We start from the raw sequence: 20,721 nt of genomic DNA on the forward strand, positions 1-20,721 counted from the left end.
CCATCACGTGGCATAGTACACGCCAAAAGAAAGGGTGGGAGGAGCAGGCACCATGTCGCCCCCTCCCCTCGCAGCGAACCTGGCAGTGTTCGATGCGGGCAGATGCACACGCTCTCGCACTGCATGCAACGCATGCAGTGCCACTCGATACACATCGGTCCATCTGGTCAGTGCAGCTCAGAGACAGCGAGCGGGTGGCACACATGCCGCCGGCGACTCTCATCAGCCGCGCAAACGTATCACGCTACTAATCTACATACACGCACACAAGCACAGAGGGAGCGAGGGAGCGACAACGCGGCAGGCGGGGGGAGGGGGGGTCCAGAACAAAGAGGAAAAGCGCCGGCACAGATTCACGCCCACGCGCACACGCCTCTGCCCCCTCCCCCTCCCCCCTCCCCCCACTCTACTACTACACCATCGTGAAGCCCATGCTACCGTACGTGATCGCCAGCATCAGCTTTTCCTTGAGCACCGCAGCTGAGGTGTAGACGGGCAGGTCGATCTTGTTGAAGCACGTGTGCGCCTGCGGCAGGAGGTCCTCCTTGGTTACGGCCCAGCGGCTGATGGTGAAGGGCAGCGAGCGGCCGTTCGATCCTTCGAGATGGCCGAAGCCGCCGTGTGGCACCTTTGACGAGCCGGTAGTGAACTGCAGAAGGTTCGCCAGGTCCTCCTTGCTCATGGAGCCGACCGCCTCCCAGAACCAGCGCACCTGCGGCGACGTGCTGCTGTAGCCCTCGTACACGGTGTGCGTGCGCAGGTCCTCGATGTCGATGTTGGGCATGCCACTGATGACCAGCTCCAGCTCCAGCTCCGTGAAGCACTGGATCTCACGACGGGGGATCACCGAATAGAAACCCTTCAGGAAGCGCAGCAGCTGGTCCTCCGTGCGCTTGGTCATGTAAAACTCGCACAGGAGGCGGACGTACTGCTGCTTGTTACCGTTCGTCACGGCTGTGTCCTTACCGTTCGGCTCCAACTCCGCCTCCTCCACCGAGCCGAAGCGGTCATAGTTAACGGCGAAGGTCAGGCCGAGGTCTGTGACGTCGTTCTCCATGATCCAGTTGAGGTTTGTGTACAGCTCCTGGTCAAAGCTCTGCAGGTCGGAGAAGACAGGGCGGTGGCCGATGATGTGCCGATAGAACGCGCGCGTGAAGTGGACATCGATCGGGACGTTGTGCGCGATCGCCAGCCCCGTCACGACGCCCGCAAACTGAAAGTACTCGAGGTGGTTCGGGTTCACGCTGGAGAACGGGTTCGGCTGGAACGAAATACTATCCTGCGAGTGGATGAAGAGTGCGTACCTCTCGTCCACAATGGCCTCGGAGAGGAGCTGCAGCCACTCCCGCGTCAGGCCGCCGGCGTCGGCGCCTTCCTCGCCATGGAAGCGGATGTGCAGCTGGCCGCCAAAGGACTTGACCTTCTGCAGCTCCTTGAAGCTATCGAGCAGGCAAGTCTGGCGGTTCACGCGCAACAGAATGTTCGGCCCACGCCGCGAGCCCAGCCGCCGCCGGAAGTCCGTCAGCTTGAAGTTGAAGTCGATCAAGTTGGGCTCGTACTTGAGAAAGGCGAAGCTGTCCTTCAGGAGGTTACCATCCCAGTGCAAGAGCGTGTTCAGCGTCGTGCGGTTCTCCTCCAGCACCATTCGCACCACACGCGGCAGCCGACGGTGCTGCAGCTCCTCAGCGCTCTTCAGCCCTTCTTCGGACAATCGCGTGCCGGCGGCCGTCATCCACTGCGCTGCATCCGGCCGCTCTGCCAACTCGCGCACCGCGCGGTCCGACACAGACGACGGCTTCGTCGAGGCGTGCAGGAAGTGCTCCGTCTCTCCAGCTAAGCTGCTGCGACTGTCCGTCAGGGTGCGTGCGCTCGAAGAGGCGCCGAGCAGCCGTGACTCGCTCAGGTGGTACTTGCAGAAGGTTTGGAGGATGGATGAGACACACGAGGGCAGCGGGAGGACCTCTTTTGGTGCCACGTGCTCCAGCAGCGTCGACACGTCGAGCAGGTACGCCTGGCTTGCCCGCCACAGCATTGTGAAGGCGCGCGGCTCGGAGCGCATGGTGGCCACGTAGGGTTCGAAGAGCAGCTGGATGGCGTCGCCCTCGCTGTTCTTGATGTCGAGCTTGACGAGAAGCGCCATGACAGTGTCGGTGTCGAATACGTAGCCCTCGGGGATGCTCAGCTGCTGCCATGTATGGCGGCCAGAGAGCCCGCTCACGCTCGTGGCACCGCCCGACTGCGACCTCGTCGGGGCAGACGCAGCCACGCCGACCCCGGCACTGTGGCCGTTGCTTCTGGGCCTCGGGTGCAAGATTGCGTACACCTCCTGGCGGAACTCGTCTCGCGCCGCCTTCAACGCGCGCACCCTGGCCTCGGCCAGCTCGACGAGCTCCTGCTCCAGGAGCTGAATGGGGCTTACACATGTACTGGCAGTGCCGCTGTGCAGCGACCCGGCGTCAGCAGAGAACAAGCTAACGCCCTCACGAGCCCCGCACTCTTGCAGACCAAACGACATGAGATGCACCACGTTCATCGCAACGTCGGACCGGCAGAGCGGGTGTCGCAGCAGCCGCATCATCGAGGTGACCGTCTCTGGCACGTTTTGCAGCATGAGGGCTGCCGCCCGCCGCGTGCGCTGCTGCATCTCCGCGAGTGTCAGGCGCTCGCGCGAGCAGTTGGCGCAGAGGTCGTACTGACAGGAGGCGCAGTGGAAGCAGTAGTCAAAGCCCGGGTTGACACCGCACACGTTGCACACGTAGCCGCCGTCCTCGTAGTTGGTCAGGAGGCGGATGTTGGTCCACCGAAGTCGGTGTGGATGCCGCGGGTGCGCGATGAGGGTTTCTGTGAGCAGCTCGCGGGCGTTGGGGTCGGCGCCGCTGGCCAACTCGTTGTCCTCTGAGGCGGTGGACATGGAGCGCTGGCAGCGCAGAAGCTGCTGCAGCAGCTTGTCCAGTGCCAGCGCAAAGCTGGGCACGTGCACGTGCTGCCGCGCGACTCGCCACAGTCGGTTCCACAGACCGCGCTGCACCGCACGTTGCTCAGCCGCGTCCAACGGGGCGTCCAGCGGCTTCAGAGTGGCTGTGTCAACGGTGTTGTCGGGTAACAGGAAAAAGGCGGACACCATGGATTGGTTCTGCTTCACGAGGGACACGAAGAGCGTCGTGACGTCTTTGATGAGCTGCCGGTTCGCGGCCAGCTCGCTCGTCGACAACGGGCGCGGGGAGTGGGACGACGACGTACCGGGCGTGGACGGTGACGCGCGAGCGGCGGCCCTGGGGTTGGTGGTAGCAGTGGCGGGCCTGCCAAAGCCCGTCGCGCTGTCGGGCAACGCATCCTCCGCTGTCGTCGTCGGAGTGGCTGCCATCAAGTCTAGCAGTTGGCAGGCGATTCGCACCGCCGTGCCTGTGTCGGACATAAGCAGCTGCATGAAGCGCTGCAGCTCCTGGTCCAAGCAACTGATGCCCGTCAGCAGGTTGCACGGCAGCGCTAGCGGCGCCGTCGCCCGCAGCCGTAGCAGCTCGATGCAGCGAGCGACAATGTCCTCTGGCACATCAGGTAAGGGAAGGGCGAGCGGGTGGTATACTGTTTCCTGCACTGGCACCATGGACTCACTCAGCGCTGCGAGCGACGTTGATGGCGACGCCGCCGCGTGTGATCCGGGGACGGAGCGCTCGGTGGCAAAGGCGCCACCGCCGCCGCCAGACAGCGTGTGCGGTGGTGGGGACAGTGGTGACACAGACAAGTCTGATGCCACCACGTCCGCGGACGGTGGCAGCTGCAACGACGGGAACTGCGGCAGATGGTAGTGACCCGCACCAGCGGTGCCGCTGGCAGCTGCCATCGGGGCACCGCGTGGCGGAGCGCGGCGCATCATGGTGTTGTTGCCACGGTGCACACCATGCCGGTGGTTAAACATCATGACCTCACGCATCGCATCATCGTCACGCAGCGGCGACAGCATGAGCCCGGGACCGCTCACCTCAGCGGCTCTGCCTGGGTAGACACTCACGAAGTGCGATGTGGACGAAGACGTCGGGCGCTCGAGTGCCTGCAACACCATCTCGCACCGGTACAGCCGGCGTGCCAAGAAAAGCTCGTGATTCACCACCTCGTACAGCGGGGTGGGAGAACCGAACATGACTCTCATCACCCCCTCGACCGTCTCCATGTCCCGCAGAGCCGGCAAACTGGTGCGGATGCCAGACGCAACGGTCGCTGCCGTCGCCGCCGCCGTTGCACCGCTCCCCCTTGCATCCCACGTGGCGTCCCAGGCACCCAGCATCCACAAGCGCGACTGGCGCTGGTTCGCCTGCTGCTGCTGCTGCTGCTGCTGCTGCTGCTGGTGCTGCAGTTGCTCTGCCTGCTCGCGCTGATGCTGGCGCCGCTCCTGTTCGCGCTGCGCGGCCTGCTCAGCCTCCTCGCGCGCTCGCTCTACCTCGGCGCGCAACTCCGTCGCCTCCCGTAGGACCTCAGGGTAGGAGCGAAGAAGCTCCAGGTCGCATTGCAGCAGCAGGTCGTGGCGTGTCTCGGCATCAACGAGGAGAAGCGTTTGGTACAGTTCGCTGGCGTTGTTGTCGGCGCCTGTCACCCGCACCCACCGCGCCTCCACCTCCATGGCGTGCCGCTGCGCATCCTCCGGTATCGAGTTCAGAAAGCCCGGGTACAAACGGGTGCGCTGCCCTCGCACCTCACGCTCGTCGGCGCCGCGGAGCAGGTTCATGCTGTCGAACAAGATCTCGCTGCGGACGTCCTCGGGCATCTCAATCAGAAACTGCGGGTTGAGGGTGCCCTCCCACGGCTCCGGCGCCGCTGGTGGCGCTGGCGCAGGCGTAGCGGCAGCTACTGCGGCCCCGTTCGTCGGCTGCTCCGACGCAGCGGATGCTCTCTCCGCGGAGGCCTGCGGCAGTAGTGGGTCTGCTGAGGAGGTGATGTGGGCGTTGGCGTCGCCCGCCGCGAAAAGGGCCAGGATGCGTGCGGTGAGCACGTCGATACTTGTATCAGGCTCGCTGGCTGTGGTTGGCTCTGTCTGTACCTCCGCTGTGCCTGCCGTGTTGCCTGACTCGGGTGCTGGTCGCTGCGACGTGCCAGCGGTCGCGGGAGACGTCGCATCGAGAGAAGCGCTCTCGGCGGCCGCAGGGCCCCGGCTCGTGGTGTTTCGCACTGTGGTATCCCAGGGCGAGCGTGAGTCGCGTCCGCGACGCATGACCTGGTCGCTCGGGGTGTTCTCTATCCCAGCCGCCGCCGAGAAGGGTGATGGCAAAGGGGTGGACGACAGTGGGCGGCGCAGCAGCGGCCGCTGCTGCAACGCGGAAGCCGGTGCCACGGTGGTAGTGACACGCGACGTGGCAAGATTGTGCTGAGGGGAAGGACTGCCAGAGTCGTCGGTGGTGCCAACGCGACGCTGGTGTACCTCCCCCAATAACCGGTACGCCAGGTCGGCGCTGCTGTCATTGCTGTCGCCACTATGTTGGTTTGCCTCCAGCGCCGGCACCTCCACCGGTGCCTCCTCCTCGAACGCGTGCAGCACCGGCAGCGGCGGGGTCTCCGTCTCCACCACGTTATGAGCTGCCAGGGGGCGCACTGCCAGCAAGATGGCGCGATAAGCGCACGCTGCAAAACTCTGTGCCCGCTCCATCGCCGTAGCCGCTGCTGCGGGACGCCCAACCGGATCGTCGTTGAGGTATGTGAGGCTGCCAGGCGTCTGCTGTGCCAGCCCATGGCGCAAGGCCCCGGAGTCGCCGCCGCCGGTAGCCATCGCCGGCGAATACATGTCAAGCAGCGCATCCTCGAGGTGGTCCCGCCCCGACAGCAAGTGCCCCGCGCCGTCGTCGTACAAGGACGCGTCGTCGTCTTCGTCATCCTCTTCCTCGTACGTCTCCTCCTCTTCATCCTCGTCGTCGTCTGGGGTGCTGCCGTCGTCCTCGCCGTTGTCGCCGTCGCCGCCTGCGTGCTCCTCCTCGGTGTGGCTGTCATCGTCGTCGTCGTCGTCGCCATCACCTTCCCCGCTGTGTCGACCGCCACCCGCGGCGGCCCGCGCGGAGCTCAGCGGGGACGGCACGAAGAAGCCGGGCATTTCCGGCTGACTGCGGAACAGGTTCTCCACATCGCCGTCCCCGTCCATGTCGGCACCGTCGTCGACCATGTCATCGGCAAAGAGGGCGCTGTCGTCTTCCTCGTCACCCTCCTCGTCGGGGCTCAAGTAGTCCTCCTCCGCGTCGTCGTCGTCTTCAACCGCCTCCTCAGCGCCGCCGTCGTCGTCGTCGTCGTGCCGGCGTCGCCGGTGACGCCTCATCGCCTCCTCGGCGCGCAGTGAGCGTATGACTGCTTCCTCGTATGCCGCCAGCGCCACCGAGCGGCGATGACGGTTGTCTTCCTCGTCGCTGCGGCCGCCGCGGACGGCATCGTCGTGCCCCGGCACCAAAGATGTCTGCTGCGGGACAGCCGCGCCGACCAAAGCAGGCGGCGACGACAGCAATTGCGGTGGAGAGCGCCGCTGCTGCACGCTACCCTGCGCGCTCACATTCAGCTCCTCCTCGTTGCCGCCGTCGTCGTTCGGAACAGACCGCATCCCACCAGTGCGCCTCACCGGGTGCATGAGAGGCCATGTGTCGGTGCCTTCGACACCATTCGGCGCCGCGGGCCGCGGCGCTGCTCCGTCATGTCCCGCACGCTCACCGAATCCGCTGCCGCTATTGGCGCCGTCGTCACCGTCGTCGTCGCCACTCTCGTTGCCGTTGCCCTCCACGTCGCCCTCCTCCTGCTCTTCCTCAAAAGTGAGAAAGGCGTGCAGCGCATTCGCGTCCGCCGCCTCGGCGCCAACGCCGTGCTCACCTGCAAAGCTCGAGGTGATCTCGAGCACGTTGTCGCCTACTTGCACGGCGCCATCGCCGCTGCTGCGAATCGTGTCACGAGCGAGCAGTGCCTCCAGGTGGTCGAAGGCATGACGCAGGCCGGGTGGCGCGGCCGAGTCACGCAGCTGGGACGGCGGCCAGTCCAGCGTGTTCGCAAGCTCCGGCCCATGTAGGCCAGGGTATGGGCGGCGCAAGGAGGCAGGGACGTCACCCTGGCCCATCCACAAGCTCGTCCTCGACAATCCACGCGGCAGCCGATGTTGCTGCTGCTGCTGCTGCATGTCCTGCAGATGCGCCGCGTACCGCTTCTGAGACGGTGACAGCATCTCCGCCAGTTTGAACTCGCCCAAGGCGAGCAGCTGATGCGCGAGCAGCTGCAGCAGCGACGTTGCATCGCGGCCGTGCTCGCACGACTGCAGCAAGCACACGCGAAACAGCAGATCAAGAAGACCAAGGCGGCCAAGGTGGTCGAAGAAGCGTAGGAAGGACTCCTGCACAGCACTGCTGACGCCCATCCGCTGCTGAGTGGCTCGCTGACGGGCTGGCAGAGCCGCCGTCGCCGGCTGCGGGCTGCCACGCTCCAAGAAGCACAGCACATCGTGCAGGCAACGGATGAGTGTCTTCCTCGTGCAGCGCACTCTCTCCTCCGCCTCGACTTGCTGCTGCTGGGCTGCTGCTGCGAGGCCGTCACGCGTAGATGCGGCCACCGCCTCTTCGTTTGCGTCCCGATCACTGCCGACGGCGCTGTCGTTGCCAGAGCCCGAGACGGCCTGAGACGAGGCCTCCGCCACCTCCACCCCCGTGACGAGGCAGCCGAGCGTGCGCACAACCACCTCCGATACAGCAATCGGGTCATGCGCGAAAATGGCGGTCGCAAAGTCCACACTGCCGGTGATGTGGGGCCCGACACCGCTGGCGCCGCTGCTCCGACCCGCCTCCCCAAGTGCGGAGCAGAAGTACAGCGCGAGGGTGAGAAAGGGCGGCACAGCGATGACAGGCGGCCACCGCGACACTGCCGGTGCGCAGCGGTCAACGTTCGCCATGGATGTGGCAGGTCCGACTTCTTCCTCTCCACTGACGGCGGTCGTAGCAGCTAACGCCTCAGCGGAGCTGACAGGAGTGCCACGCGCGCCAGCAGTAGACGTGAGCAGCTCCGCGTACATAGCCGGCACTGGTACTTCAAAGCTAGGGGAGAGCAGCGCTTCGCACACGCCTGGAAGCTGCACCACGACGGCAAGCATGCTGGCGCCTTGCGTGGCGCGCCCTTGGCCGGCATCGACATTGCGGGCAAGGTGCTGCACAAAACACTGCACCCGCTCCACAAAGTCACGCGACGGCGTCGACGCCATACCACAGCGAGGTCGACGCACCGCACGAGGGCTGTGGCCACGACCCCCGGCAGCAGTAGCACCTGCTGCTGGGGGCCGCGGTCGCACCCACACCCCCAGCCACGCCGCCGGCATCTCGCCCGCCGCCGCGCGCACCCACCGCACCTCGCAGTAGCGACGGAATGCGTGGTAGAAAGCGATAGGGTGGCGGATGATGTAGGGCTCCAGGTTGGCGAGGAAGATGCTGATGGGTATGAGATAGCGGTGCACGGTGATGGCGGCCTCGGCGTCGTCGTTATTCGCCGCCCCTGTAGCGCCACCGTCGGCGTGCAACTCCTCCTGCTCTGTCGACTCTGCAAGCTGCGATGATGGGGCTTGATGTCGCGCGCTGTTCGCTGACGGCACAGACACATGTGCCTGACTGCGGGGTCTCCGATGGCTAAAGCTCTTCCGTGCTGTCGCCGCAGTCACCCTGCCCTCCTCGCGCGAAGGAGAAGACGGCTCCACCGGCGTGTTCGCCGACACACGCGTCAGCCGCAGGTGATGGGCAGACAGAGCGGCGTACGCCTTGTCGGTCAGTCGCCGCCCCTTGCGGTGCACCTGCACGGTGGTCCGCAGCACCGTCACCATGTGCTGCCACACGTCCTCCTCAAGGCGCATCATGTCAGTCAGCAGCAGCCCGCTCAGCAGCATGGCCTTCTCGCGATTCGGGGGATCGATGTGGGTGATGTACGCACACAGCACCGAGAGTGAGTCGACGCACCCGCTGGTGACATCAGCCGACGCATCGCGACTTGATGCGGGCGCCGTCGACCTTGCAGCAGCTGTGTATGTGGCCGCTGGTGGGGCGGGTAACCCCGCCGGGCGGTGGGTGCGCACAAGGTGCATGCACGTGGTGTAATAAGTCGAGAAGCATGTCAGCAGGAAGTGCACCATCACCTCGTCCACGGCGCACTCCACCACCTCCACACGCGGGAGAGTGAGCCGCGCCGCCACCGCCTTCGCTGTGGTAACAGAGGCAGCAGCAGAAGCCGGCAGGACTCCTGAGAAGGGCAGCGCGGCGGCGGAGACAGGCGAGGCCACCGGCGACGAGGGAAACTGCGGGGAGGTCGAAAGCAGCCCGTCCAGCGAGCGGATGTTGCCAGGGAGGGCAGAGAAAGAAACGCAGCCGGTGCTGCCCGGCTGCTGCTGCTGCTCCCTCTTCGCCGCCTCCGCGTCTGCCTTGTCGGCTGCCTCGTCGCGCAGTCGGGCGGCCATAAAATCGAATGCCATGCGCACCACCTCCTCGCATACATCGCGGCCAAACATGGCGCAGTGCGGAATGATGGAGCGACGCAACGGATCGGCACGGAAGTCGGCGCTGGTGAGCGGGTTAAGAAGGCGGTGCCGCAGCGGTGACCGTTCGCGGCGGCTACCGCCAAAGGCGCCGGTGAGGTGGGTGAACACCCCCTGGGTCTCCTCGTCCATGTCGTCCCCGCCGTAGTCCAAGTCCCGCGGGCCGCTGAGGCCACCACGGAGCTGCTGCAGCGACGACGACGATGGCGCGGGCCGCGCGGAGAGGGGCAGCCATGGCAAGCCCTCGCCTCGCAGCACCCGCTGGTAGTTCTCCGGTCCCGTGGCATCCGCCGTGACCAAACCTGCTTGTGACGGCAATGCGCGCTCGCCAACGTCTGCACTCGTGCCATCTCGGTTGCCGATGCTGCCCTCATCGCCCCTGTTGCCGTGGGCAGCGCCGGGCGCGTCGCCTATCGTGCTGAGCCGCTCCCGCCGTGCCCGGTCGCCTTGCCAAGTGCGTCGCTCCACCTCGTATGGATTCTGGGGGCGGCTTCGCACCGTGTTGGGGTCGGCCGTGCCCGCCGACAAGGGCAACCGCACCACTCGTTGCGATGGCTGGTGCGCCTGTGGCTGCCGCCCAGTGCTCTGTGTCGGGTCGCTGGCGGCTGAGGAGGCGTGCGGCCGCACAGCAGCATGCCCCTCCGCCTCCGCCACCTCCCCTGCGTTCTCCTCCGATGCCGCCTCCGCAGCGCTACTCGCGCTCCGTGCGGCAGTGGCGGTGGCGGGCATTGCCAGTGGGCACGGGAACCCGTGGTGCTCCAGCACCGAGAGTACCTCGTCCAGTGCATGCTGCGTACCCGAGCCGAACGTGTTCAGGCCGAAGCGGTGCTCCTCCCCGTCCCGTCCACGCTGCCCATTCACCGGGACGACGTGCTGGCGGTGGCACTGGTGCCCATTCCAGCAGAACGTGTTGCGCGTGGCGTCAAAGTAGCTGCACTGCGCCCCCATCCCCTGCACGTGCGGCGCCATGGCGGCCGTGCGGGACAACGGATCGGCGACCAACGGAGCGTCGCTGCGGACGTTCTGGAAGACGCTCAGGAAGCTGACAAGTTGGCCGTGCAGCGTCATCTGGGTACGGGCGTAGGAGCGGCGGCGGCGCTGGCGGAACTCGCGCTGCGCTGCCGCAGCTGCACCAGCGCTGGCGCCGCTCAGTGTCTGCAGGCGCGCCTCCTCCTCATGCTGCTCTGCGGTCACCTCCTCGATGGCCTGACGTACCACTTTCACGATTGCACGTGGCAGCGGGGTCAACGCAAGGGCCTCCACCAGAACGACGCCGCGCAGTTGCGTCAGCAGCACGCCAACGTACTCGAGCAACACAACATTCTCGCGCACGTTAGAGAGCACACGGTGCAGCATGTAGGCCAGCACGTACTGCTGCTCGGCCACGTTCGTGCCCGTCCATATGCCCCACAGTGCTCGGCACGCGCGCTTGCGCAGGAGTCGATGCCCGGTCTCGCTCAGCGTGTCCAAGGGAAAAATACGGCCCGCTGCGACATCGCACACCCACGGCAGCGCGCGCCCCCACTCGTTCGCAGCAGAGAGCGGTGCGCCGAGCTGCGAGCGCCGTGACTGCTGCAGACGCGTCACATACTGACCGAAGCGCTCCTGCATGGGGCTCGAGCCGGGAGACGGCGCCCCGGCGCGACCGTTGTGCAGGAGACCAGCGCGGGCCCATGGTGATTGGTTGAAGCGACGACTGCCGTCGCCGGTGATGGTTGTGCGTGCCTCTTCTGCGCTGCTGCGCTGCACGTCGCTGTCCCCGCCTTCCTCCTCCTCGTCGTCGTCGTCGCCTGCCGCCGTCCCCTCCCGCTCTCTCGGCTGGGGTGACGGCAGACGGGGGGACGTGACTGTGCTGACAGTGGCCGCAGCAGTCGTGGTCGCTGGCGCCGGCTTTGCAGCACCGTCCTGCCACTCCCGTGCCAGCGACTGGAAGGACATGCGGCTTAGAGTTTCCGGCTTGAGCTGTGCCACCGCCTCCATTGCCGCCACGTACACATGCGGCACCATCGGAAACCCCGGCAGTTTCGGCCACACATCAAGGACGCAGTAGAGGAGCGACTCGACGTGGGTGCAGTGTCGCCCCCGCGTCCGCGCGTCGCAGCCCTCAAGGAAGTTCATGAGAAGCACCGCCATGTACACAAGACACCGCTGCAGCTTATCCTTCAGTGCTGCCGCGGCCGGTGAGAGGAGCGCGGGTGCCGCAGTCGTCGCGGAAGTGAACGACCCGCCACCAGCTGCTGCGGAAGCGCGCTTCGCCGCCTCCGCATCGCCGGAAAAGACGAGGCGTGAGAGGAGAATCATAAACTGCGCTGCACGGGAGAGCATGTCGTGCAGTGGTGTGCTCTCGAACTCTGGCGCCGCCCCACTGCCGCCCGTGCATACCGCGCCCAGCACCGCCAGCTCCCACAGAACGCGGCGGGCTGCCACGAAGTTGACCTCGTTTAGGCACGCCTCCACGTTAACGCGGCTCGGCAGGTTCACCACGGCCAGTTCGCGCGGGTCCAGATCAAACCACTCGCACGCCGTGTGCACATGTCCGGAGGAGAATGCGGCATGCCCGCCGCCGCCGTTGCCTGCCGCGGCTCCTGCCCGGTTCTCGTGGCGCGGCTGTGGCCGAAACATGTGCAAGCGCCCCTGCAGGTCTGCTACGATGGATGCCTCCTCGTCGTCCGAGTCGTGAGCGTTTCGCTGCTTCGCTTGCGTTTGCGGCACGTGCAGCTGCCGCGTGGGCTCATCCTCGGCGCCGTCGCCGGGAGTGGGGCCCAGGCTGCCAGCGCCAGCGCTGGCGCCGCGCACGGCGTCCTCAAAGGCGGCCTGCAAGTCATTCCGAATCGTACGCAGGAGCCCTGTGACGTTCAGCGGCAGTGCCGGCCGAGCATGACCGTCGCGTCGGTACGGAGACAAGTAGAAGAAGTTGCGCGTCGGCTGATCCGCCGCGCGGCGGCCAGTGAAGAGCGAGAGGAACAGCCACTGCTGTAGAGCCTTTGCTGCGTTGATAGGGGCGAAGAGCGGCGTTGTGAGCGGCGCCGCACCGGCCTGCTCCGCGGCAGCCGCAGAAGCAGCAGCAGTACCACCACCTCCAACACCGCTGCCAACTCCGTCAGCGGACCCGGCCAGCCCTTCCGCAGCGGCCGCATCACCAACGGCGTCGGTCGCGAGCGCCGTCGGCGGCGTCAACGTTGGCAGCGAAGACGACAGTGTTGTGCCGCTGTCGACGGAGTCTTCGGAGTCGGCGCCGCGGCTTATCCCGCCGTGGCTTCTGCGACGACCACCGTGTCTGCCACCGCCTCTTGCGTGGGGGCCGGCCAACACAGATGGCACAACGATAGAGAAGGCGGAGTGCGACAGCGCCTCTGCAGAAGCGTCACCACCAGCAGCTGCTGCCTCCGCAGGCGCCACCGGTCTGGCATCCGCTTGTTGTGGCACCTCTGCAGCCGAGCTGAGGCCTAGCGATGGCTCATCTCCTGCGGCGGCCGCTGCTGCGCCTCCTGCCGACGTAGTTGCCTGCACCCAGGCCTCTGCCGTCATCCACGCCGTCGACGGCTCATTCAACAAGCTGCGGCCGTCCTGCAGCATCGACTGAAGAATTTGGTCGCTGGCGTCCATACCAGCCACGACGGCGATCTCCTCCTCGCTGCCGCTGCGACCCCTCACCGCCGCCGGCAGCGCCGCGGGAGTCACAGGCGCGACGGTGGCGCCCGCCTCTGCGTTTCGATCGTAGAGAGACAGGATGCCCGCGGAAACGCTGCTGTGCTGGGTGCCAGCCTGCAAGCTGCGCAGAAGCCCCGCTACATCGTCCGCCGTGTACGGGGCACGCACCACGAGCGCGTCCACGGCGAACTCCATGACCTCGCTGAAGACACTCCGCCACGGCGTTGCTTCGCTGTCGCGGCGTCCGGGGCCGTTGCTACCTCCGCCGCTCCCGCTCGAACCTGACGTCGACACACGCCATGCCTCCAGCAGCTGGCGCAGGAAGACCCCATCGCCGACGCCCAGCGGCCGCAGCACGGAGGAGATGACATCCTTGCAAGGCGACTCCGAGGTGTGGTAGTACACTCTCTCCACTGCAGCAGCCTCGTCAGGGCTGTGTTGAGCACCGTCGCGGACATCCGCGTCGTCACCTCTGCCCTCCTCCGCAGTCTCCCCCGCTCCGCTTCGAGGCTGCTGCATCAAGTCGTTCGAGCTGTGCCGCTGCGCCTCCGAGCCCTGGCCTTCCAGCACGCGCTTCATGGCTTTCAAACAGCGGCGCCGCATCGTCTTCGACATGGCGCCATCCGCGTCAGCCAGGGCCTCACCACCACCACTGCCGTCGGTGCCGCTGTCACGGGCCATCACCACCTCCGGTGCGCCAATGAAGTCGCGCGAAGAGACGTGCAAGATGCACTGCACCGTCGACTTGAGTGTTGCCTCCATCCGCGTTGACGGTGGGGCGCTGCGGAGGTAGTCGCCGAAGATGCGGGCGTGGAGGTAGGGACCAATGGTGGCCTGGACGTAGCTCAGCAGCGAGCTGGCCCCGTCGGCGTTGCCCTGCTCGTACACCTGCAGCGGGTTCCCTAGACGGGCGCGGGTACGCAGGCTATGACCACGTCGATTGGTGGCGCCGCGTTCGTCCTGCGCTGCTGGCATCTCCTTGTCCTCAGCGGCGTCCGTGTCGCACAGCTGCAGCGGCGCGTGCGATCCCATCAACGACCACAGTTGGTTCACTGCCATGTGAAAATCGCGCACGGTGGACTCCAGCACCATCGCCAGCTCCTGCTGACTGGCCTGCTGCTCCGCACTGCGGCGGCTCAACCGGTAGCGGCGTTGGTGACCGTCCCAGTCCAATGCAGAGAAGAAGGCGAAGAAGTTGTTCAGCGTGCGGCATACCTCGATGCCCTGGACGAGGAGGTGGAGGTAGTCCGCACGGGTGCGCGGGCCCACGCCGCTGCCACTCGTTGAACCGGCCACAACAGACTGGCCGGCCACGGTCACCTCATCGCTGTCCGCGGTGCTCCCCAAAAATGGGTGCGGGTGGGTTGCCCCGGCACGCACCGCCTGCGCAAACTCATGCGTCCGCTGACTTAGCAAAGAAAGCTCCGCTCGCAGCGCCGGGGCAAAGCGGCTGGTGATGAGTGGCGACGGCTGCAGCACCTCCGTCAGCACCCGCTGCACCTCCTTCACGGCACCCTGCAAGGTTTTGTAGCTCACCTCCTCGCGCTTGAGGTGCAGGCGATGCAGCTCGACCATCCGTGTGAGGACAACGTCGATCGGGGCGCTCGTGTCAGCCGAGTGCGAAGCGCCGCCGATGCACTGTGGCGGCGGCCGCCGCTCATTGTGGCGCGCGTGGGAGACCACGCTGTCGGCGCTGCTGGTGCTAGAGCGCGCTGCAGGCACCGGAAATGCTCCCAAAGGTCGCCTCCGAGCTGCCGTCAAGTCCTGGAGCAGCCGTGCGTAGGCGGCGCTGCTTCGACAGCAAAGTAGCCACCGTTGACGATCCTGCTGCGCGGAATGGTAGTCCCCTTGCTGCTGCTGCTGCACAGGGTCGACATAGTGTGCCGCCGATGCCGGTGACTCGGACGGCGACGGAGGGGCGTCGCAGGGCACCTGACACCCTCCCTCGTCCTCGCCGATGGCAACATCTTCGCTCCTATCGATGTCATCTGCTTCGTGTTCGCTGCACACCTCCGCGGATTCGTCGAGCAGGGCCTCGATATCGAGCAGTGAGGCGGCTGACATTGCGGGCGTCACGGTCAGACTCTGCGTGAGGGCCGTGATCCACTCCGTGTGCTTCGAGAAGACACGGTGGGTTGCCTTGTGCACCGTCATGGCCTCCACAAACTCTGGAAGTACCATGCGAACCGCCACGGCGTTCAAGTAGGCGTCTTCGGCGGGGACGTAGCGCACCACCAGCTCCGGCGGCGGGTGTGCGATAACCAGCGGAGACGGCCCTGACGACGACGACGACGGCGATGTCGAGTGTGCCGGCGGGAGTTCGCGCCGCGCAATGTTCGGCATGCCGTTCTCCTCCACCGTGTCGAGTGCAAACCGCAGCGGCGCAGCAGCTGTCGCTACATCTTCTGAAAAGAGGCGAGGCCGACGCGCGATCGCCAGCGCCGTGTTCAGCAGCCCGCGCTCGGCAAACAAAGGCACCATATCGCGCACATTGTAGTGCACGCAGGCAGAGAAAAGACGCAGAGCGGCGCTGGCGAGGGGGCCGTAGCGAGTCTGGTAGACGAGCTGGTGCAGGAGGGTGTAGAGGTCGCACTGGGATTTGGGCAACGACGCCTCGTACAGCGGCCCGGCGCTGGTGTTTGCCGCGCTCGTATCGGCAGGGGAGTAGGCTGCCGTATCCGAGCCCACGGCGCCTCCAGTGCGCGCGTGACCGCCGGCCTGCTGGTCCACGGAAGCTGGCGGTGACGCAGACGCCACCGCTGAGGCGCTGGTGGCACTGGGCACCGTGAACAGCAGGTTCATCGGGTTCACAGAGATGTGCCCGTTGCGGACAAGCATGCGCAGCACGTCGAGGCACGTGAGAATGGCGTCGTACGCCTTCACCGTGATCACGGGCATCTTCGCCATTTCCTCCCTCATCCGCCGCCGCGACGAGGCGTCCGTCGAGTCCTTTCCGTTGTGCATGTCCCGCCCGCAATCACCGTCACCGTCGCCGTCTGGTCCATCCGTGGCCCTCATGACAACCAAGGCCTCGTAGTCGATGCCGCCACGCGTCGATGCGTCACCGTCACCGCCGCTAGTGGAAGGCGCAGCGGTCGCTTGAGCAGCGGCACCACCGCCTCCGCCGCCACTACCCACGTCTCCGTCCGCTTCCTCCTCTGCGTGCTCGCTGCTGAACGACGATGAGTGGGATGAGGAGTCTTCCGGTGAGGACCACGAGCGTTGTGAAGCACCTGCGCCAGGTCGGGGCGCTCGCGCCACCGTGACGGGGGTTGCAGCGGCGGTCCCGTCAGTGCTGGTGTTTGTCACGTCCGCGACGGCAGCCGATGAGACTCGAGGCGCCACAGGCGTCTCTGCTGTGCCGGCTACAGTGGCGTTCCCAGCGGAGACGCTCGTCGATGCAGCCTGCACCGGCGGCACTGCCAGCGCCGGCGGCATTGGCGGTAAATAGAAGCGGAGGCATCGCGCCACAGCGTTGACGAGGCGCTCGTTGAGCTCCGCGACAATCATCTCGCGTCGGTTCAGCATGGCCAACGTGCGCGCCACAAGAGCGGGGTAGAACGTAGGGTACTCCGAGAGGATGTGCAGCAGCTGCGTCACCATCGTCCGCCCTCGCGTCGACACCCGAAAGCACATTGGCTGCGTCACATAGTCGTCGACCAGCAGCGCGTACTGCCAGTACTCGGCGTACGTCGAGAACTCCTCGCGCTGGAAGCGGCGCCGCGACGGCACCGTGGCGTTAATTATGCTCCACACCGTGTTCGTCTCCGGTGCACTCGACGCAACCGCGTTCACGATGGACTGTGCCACGCGGATTGAAAACCAGAACTTTGAAAGATCGGCAACAGCACCGACCAGCGCGGCGTACATGCGCCGAGCCCGCCCCTGCAGCGCCTCAAGCCGCGCCTTCTTCGACGCGCGCTCCGCCTCCATCTCCTCCGACGCTTGCTCGTCGACCGACAGCCGCGGCGAGCTGAAGGGGGTGACTAGAAGCGCCTCTTGGTCATCTTCCAAGATTTCCCGGATCAGCGGCGTACACGCCCACACCTCGCGGAAGTACTCCAGGGCGCCGGTTGATTCGACGCTCACACGAGACGGGTTGTCCAGCAGCTGATACGCTAGCAGTCGGCACCGCGCCCACCAGAGCAGCAACTCCGGTATCTGCGCACACTCCAGCATGCTCTCGTGGCAAATCGCGTTGGCGTCCTCTGTCTTGAAAGGCGCACTGCTGTGCTCGCCGTCGTTAACGCCGGCGTTGCTGCCCAGCGGGGCGTCGGCTTCACCACTGCCGCTGCTGGCACCAGCGGCCCCCGTCATACCTCGCGCGGCGCCGACGCCGTTCGCCGTGTTTCTGCGCAGTTGGAGGCCGTTCAGAGAGTGGAGAGCGTTGCCCAGCAACGCCGTCACGAAGTCGTTGACGTCGCCCGTGTTGTTGCCGGTGCTCTGCCGCGCCTCCTCGTTCACACCACGCGCGCCGCCGCCGCCGTCCGTGTTTTGTATCGGTATGCCCAGCTCGACAGCCTGCATGCGGCCGCCAGCGGTGGTGCGCGTCTGCCGCAGCGACGTGTGTGGCACCATCGCGGCGGAGGACGGGACACCAGTGGACGGCCCGGCACTTGCGCCGGACGAAGACGCTCCAGAGGTGCTCTGGCCAAGGTGCTGCAACTGCGGATGTCGGCCCAGCTCGCCACTGTCGCTCTGCTGGCTCGGAAGGTGCATGGGCGGGAGCTGGCGACGACGACCCCTCTGGTGGTACTGCGGCTGTTGCCGCGACGGCGCTGCGGCGGACGCGCCAGTGCTGGCCGACATGCAGGAGAAAGATGACGGAGACGCCGCCGGAGAGGGGGGCGATGGGGTCTCCGTCGTGGGATCCGGAAGGCCGAGCAGCGCGCGAATATCGCGCAGGATGTCGCTGTATTCCTCCCAGGAGGCGCGCAGGATATCAGCAAAGCTCGGCGAGCTGCCCCACCCCTCAGCGATCAACCGAAAGACGGACATGCTGCAGAGCACCTTCCTTGGCAGTCCGCGCAGTGCGGAGTTCAGCAGGAGCCCGAGGTAGATGGTGGACGGGTCCTTGCAGAATACGAGGCGTGCCGTGCACCCCGACACGGACGCGTTCGGCGGTCGCGAGCACCTGTAGGGCGCACTCGTCGCCGCGATGAGAGTGAGCACTGTCTTGATATCGCGGTAGCCTTGGCGCACCTCCTCAAGGGACATCCGAGAGCTGGTGGCCGTTGCCGCGGCAGCACAATCAGTGGCGTCGCCGCTCTGCCCCTCTCGCGCAGACGAGCGGTGCTCATCGAGGCTGCCGGCGGCCGGATGCCGACGTGCCTCCTTCCCCGCACCCTGCCGGCCCTCCGCCGCATCCGAGGAAGCTGATGGAGGGCTGCCGTAGCCGTCGATAAGGGACATGAGCGGCCTACCCGTGCTGTTCTCGTACCGCAGCACAGGCTTGCCCATGACACCCCACCACCGCGTCATGGCGCTCACGCGCGAGTCACTCAGCGGCGACAGCGGGCTGGTATCCATGAGGTGGAACAGCACGCGATCGTTCAGCATCGCCTCCATCATGCGCGGCACGTGGCGCACCTCCCACCGCGGATCACGCAGCAGCCGCGTGTACTTCGACACAAGCGGAGCAAAGCAAACCGGCGGCAGCACCCGCGCGGCGTCGCGCAGCTGAGTATCGCCGCGATACGGCGGCAGGCTCATCTCGTCTTCGGCCGTGCCCACCTGCAGCACCCGCCATTCACGTCCGTTCGACTCAAACCGGATGCCGTCGCCTTGGGCCTCCAAGGCGATACTGTCACTCGCGGAGATGCCCCATGGCAGCTGGCCGTTCTGCCCGTCAGCACCGAAGGTGTCGAACAGGTGGACAAGGAGCTGCGGGTCCATGGCGGAGCACGAGGGGGGAAGGGTTCCAATAGTTGGGGAGGGTCTCGCCGAGAAACAGAGAGAGGGGGTGGCGCGTGACTAAAGTGCACGTGTGTACGCAGCACTGATGTACCCACCCTTGACCCACGGAACACGACAGCGCGCGCGCTCGCACGCTTCGCGTCGAAGCACAACAAAAGAAAGCCCGCGCCAGCGTCCACACATGCACGACCGCAGCAGCCGCGAAGGTTTTGAGAGCGGGAGCCGGCGGGGGAGGGGGAAGCCCGTCGAGGACAGCAGATAATGGCAGAAAACAAAGAAGACACGCTCGTGGGTGTGTGTGTGTACGTGTAGAGGGAAGCAAGAGCACGTCTATGCACACGTGCCAGTGCGCGTGAACGCCTGTGACGGGGGTGCCGTCAGTGAATCACCCACACCCACACACACACACGTGAAATGGCGCGACGTTGGCAGGCCAAAGCGGGGAGCAGAGAAACAGAACGGCAAACAGCACTCGCGATACTGCGGTGCGCACTCTTGCTCGCACACTGCCCAAGCACGCACTCGACGGGTGGTGAAAGATCGAGAAGGATGGGGGAGGGGGAGGGGAAGGGCGCGCACACAGCCACAACCGCACCAACAGAAACAGCAGGAATCACCAAGGATGGCTGTACAACGACAGATAGAGTAGCCACGATCACAGTAGCACGGAGGGGAACAATCGATGGGCAGCGGCAGGCGGTGCTGACAAGCTATACAGTGCCAATGCGAAACTCAAGCGATCAACGCAGCCGCAAACCAAGTAGTGAAGGGCACACAATCCAGCGGTGAGTCCCGTCGGCGTCGAATTCGACTGTACACACGCAGAGTATCCGAGAGTCAGGAAGGGGAATCCGCGTACGAGAGCACACACACACACACCACCACCACCACCAGGGTCGACCCAGCCAGCTGGCGGAAGAGATGCGGCTCCTGTCCAGTAGAGAGAAGGTACGTGTGCGCGTCAGTATTCCTGTGGGGCTTGCACTCTTTGCCCGGAGAGGAGGGGCGAACACCCGCGCACGCCACGAGACGTGCCGCACAGAGACGCAGGTGTCACAGTGCACAGCACAGGGCGCTACACAAACCACGACGGCGACTGCTTTTCACCACGCGGCAGCGGCAGAGTCGAGAATGCGGCGCGGGCGAAAGAGAGAGAGAGGACGATGCGGGAGATGGGCACACGCAGAGAGAAGCAAGGGAGAAGAGAAAAAACGGTTGAACACAATGCGCGTGCGCGTGTGTGTGTGCGTGTGTGTGTGAGTGAGTGAGATCTGATGTCGGGAAAAAGGGGGAGGCTTCTGTCTATGCACGTAGCAACGTCTACTCGTCTGTGATCTTGCACTCCCCTCCCGCCTGTACGTGGATGCCGCGAGCGTGACGTCGGAGACGTAGATGGGCAGCAGCCGCAACGCCAGCAGCAGCAGCTGCAGCCTCGGAAGAAACAAAACGGCGAAGATAAAAAGGAGGAGGTGACGTATGTATATATAGACAGACAGCGAGCGAGCGAGCGACGGGGGTAGTTAGGTGAGCGTGTGTGTGTGCGTGCTCGTGACGCTGCGAGAGAGCAACGGCAGTGACGACAACGACCACCTCCCACGCACACGCACACACGCACACACGCCGACAGTAATACCGAAAGA

General features: G+C 65.7%; 1 protein-coding gene across 1 annotated transcript; it reads right to left on the reverse strand.

The window, feature by feature from the left end:
* Nucleotides 1-412: 412 nt before the first annotated feature.
* LMXM_07_0280 (putative ubiquitin-protein ligase-like) lies at nucleotides 413-19,060 on the reverse strand (the record flags this gene model as incomplete). The annotated part of the gene is made up of 1 exon (XM_003872123.1): nucleotides 413-19,060. One exon carries the CDS (start codon nucleotides 19,058-19,060, stop codon nucleotides 413-415), a length of 18,648 nt encoding a protein of 6,215 aa, XP_003872172.1.
* Nucleotides 19,061-20,721: the final 1,661 nt, after the last annotated feature.

This window comes from Leishmania mexicana, chromosome 7 (assembly GCF_000234665.1).
Source record: "Leishmania mexicana MHOM/GT/2001/U1103 complete genome, chromosome 7".
Classification (NCBI taxonomy): Eukaryota; Euglenozoa; class Kinetoplastea; order Trypanosomatida; family Trypanosomatidae; genus Leishmania; species Leishmania mexicana.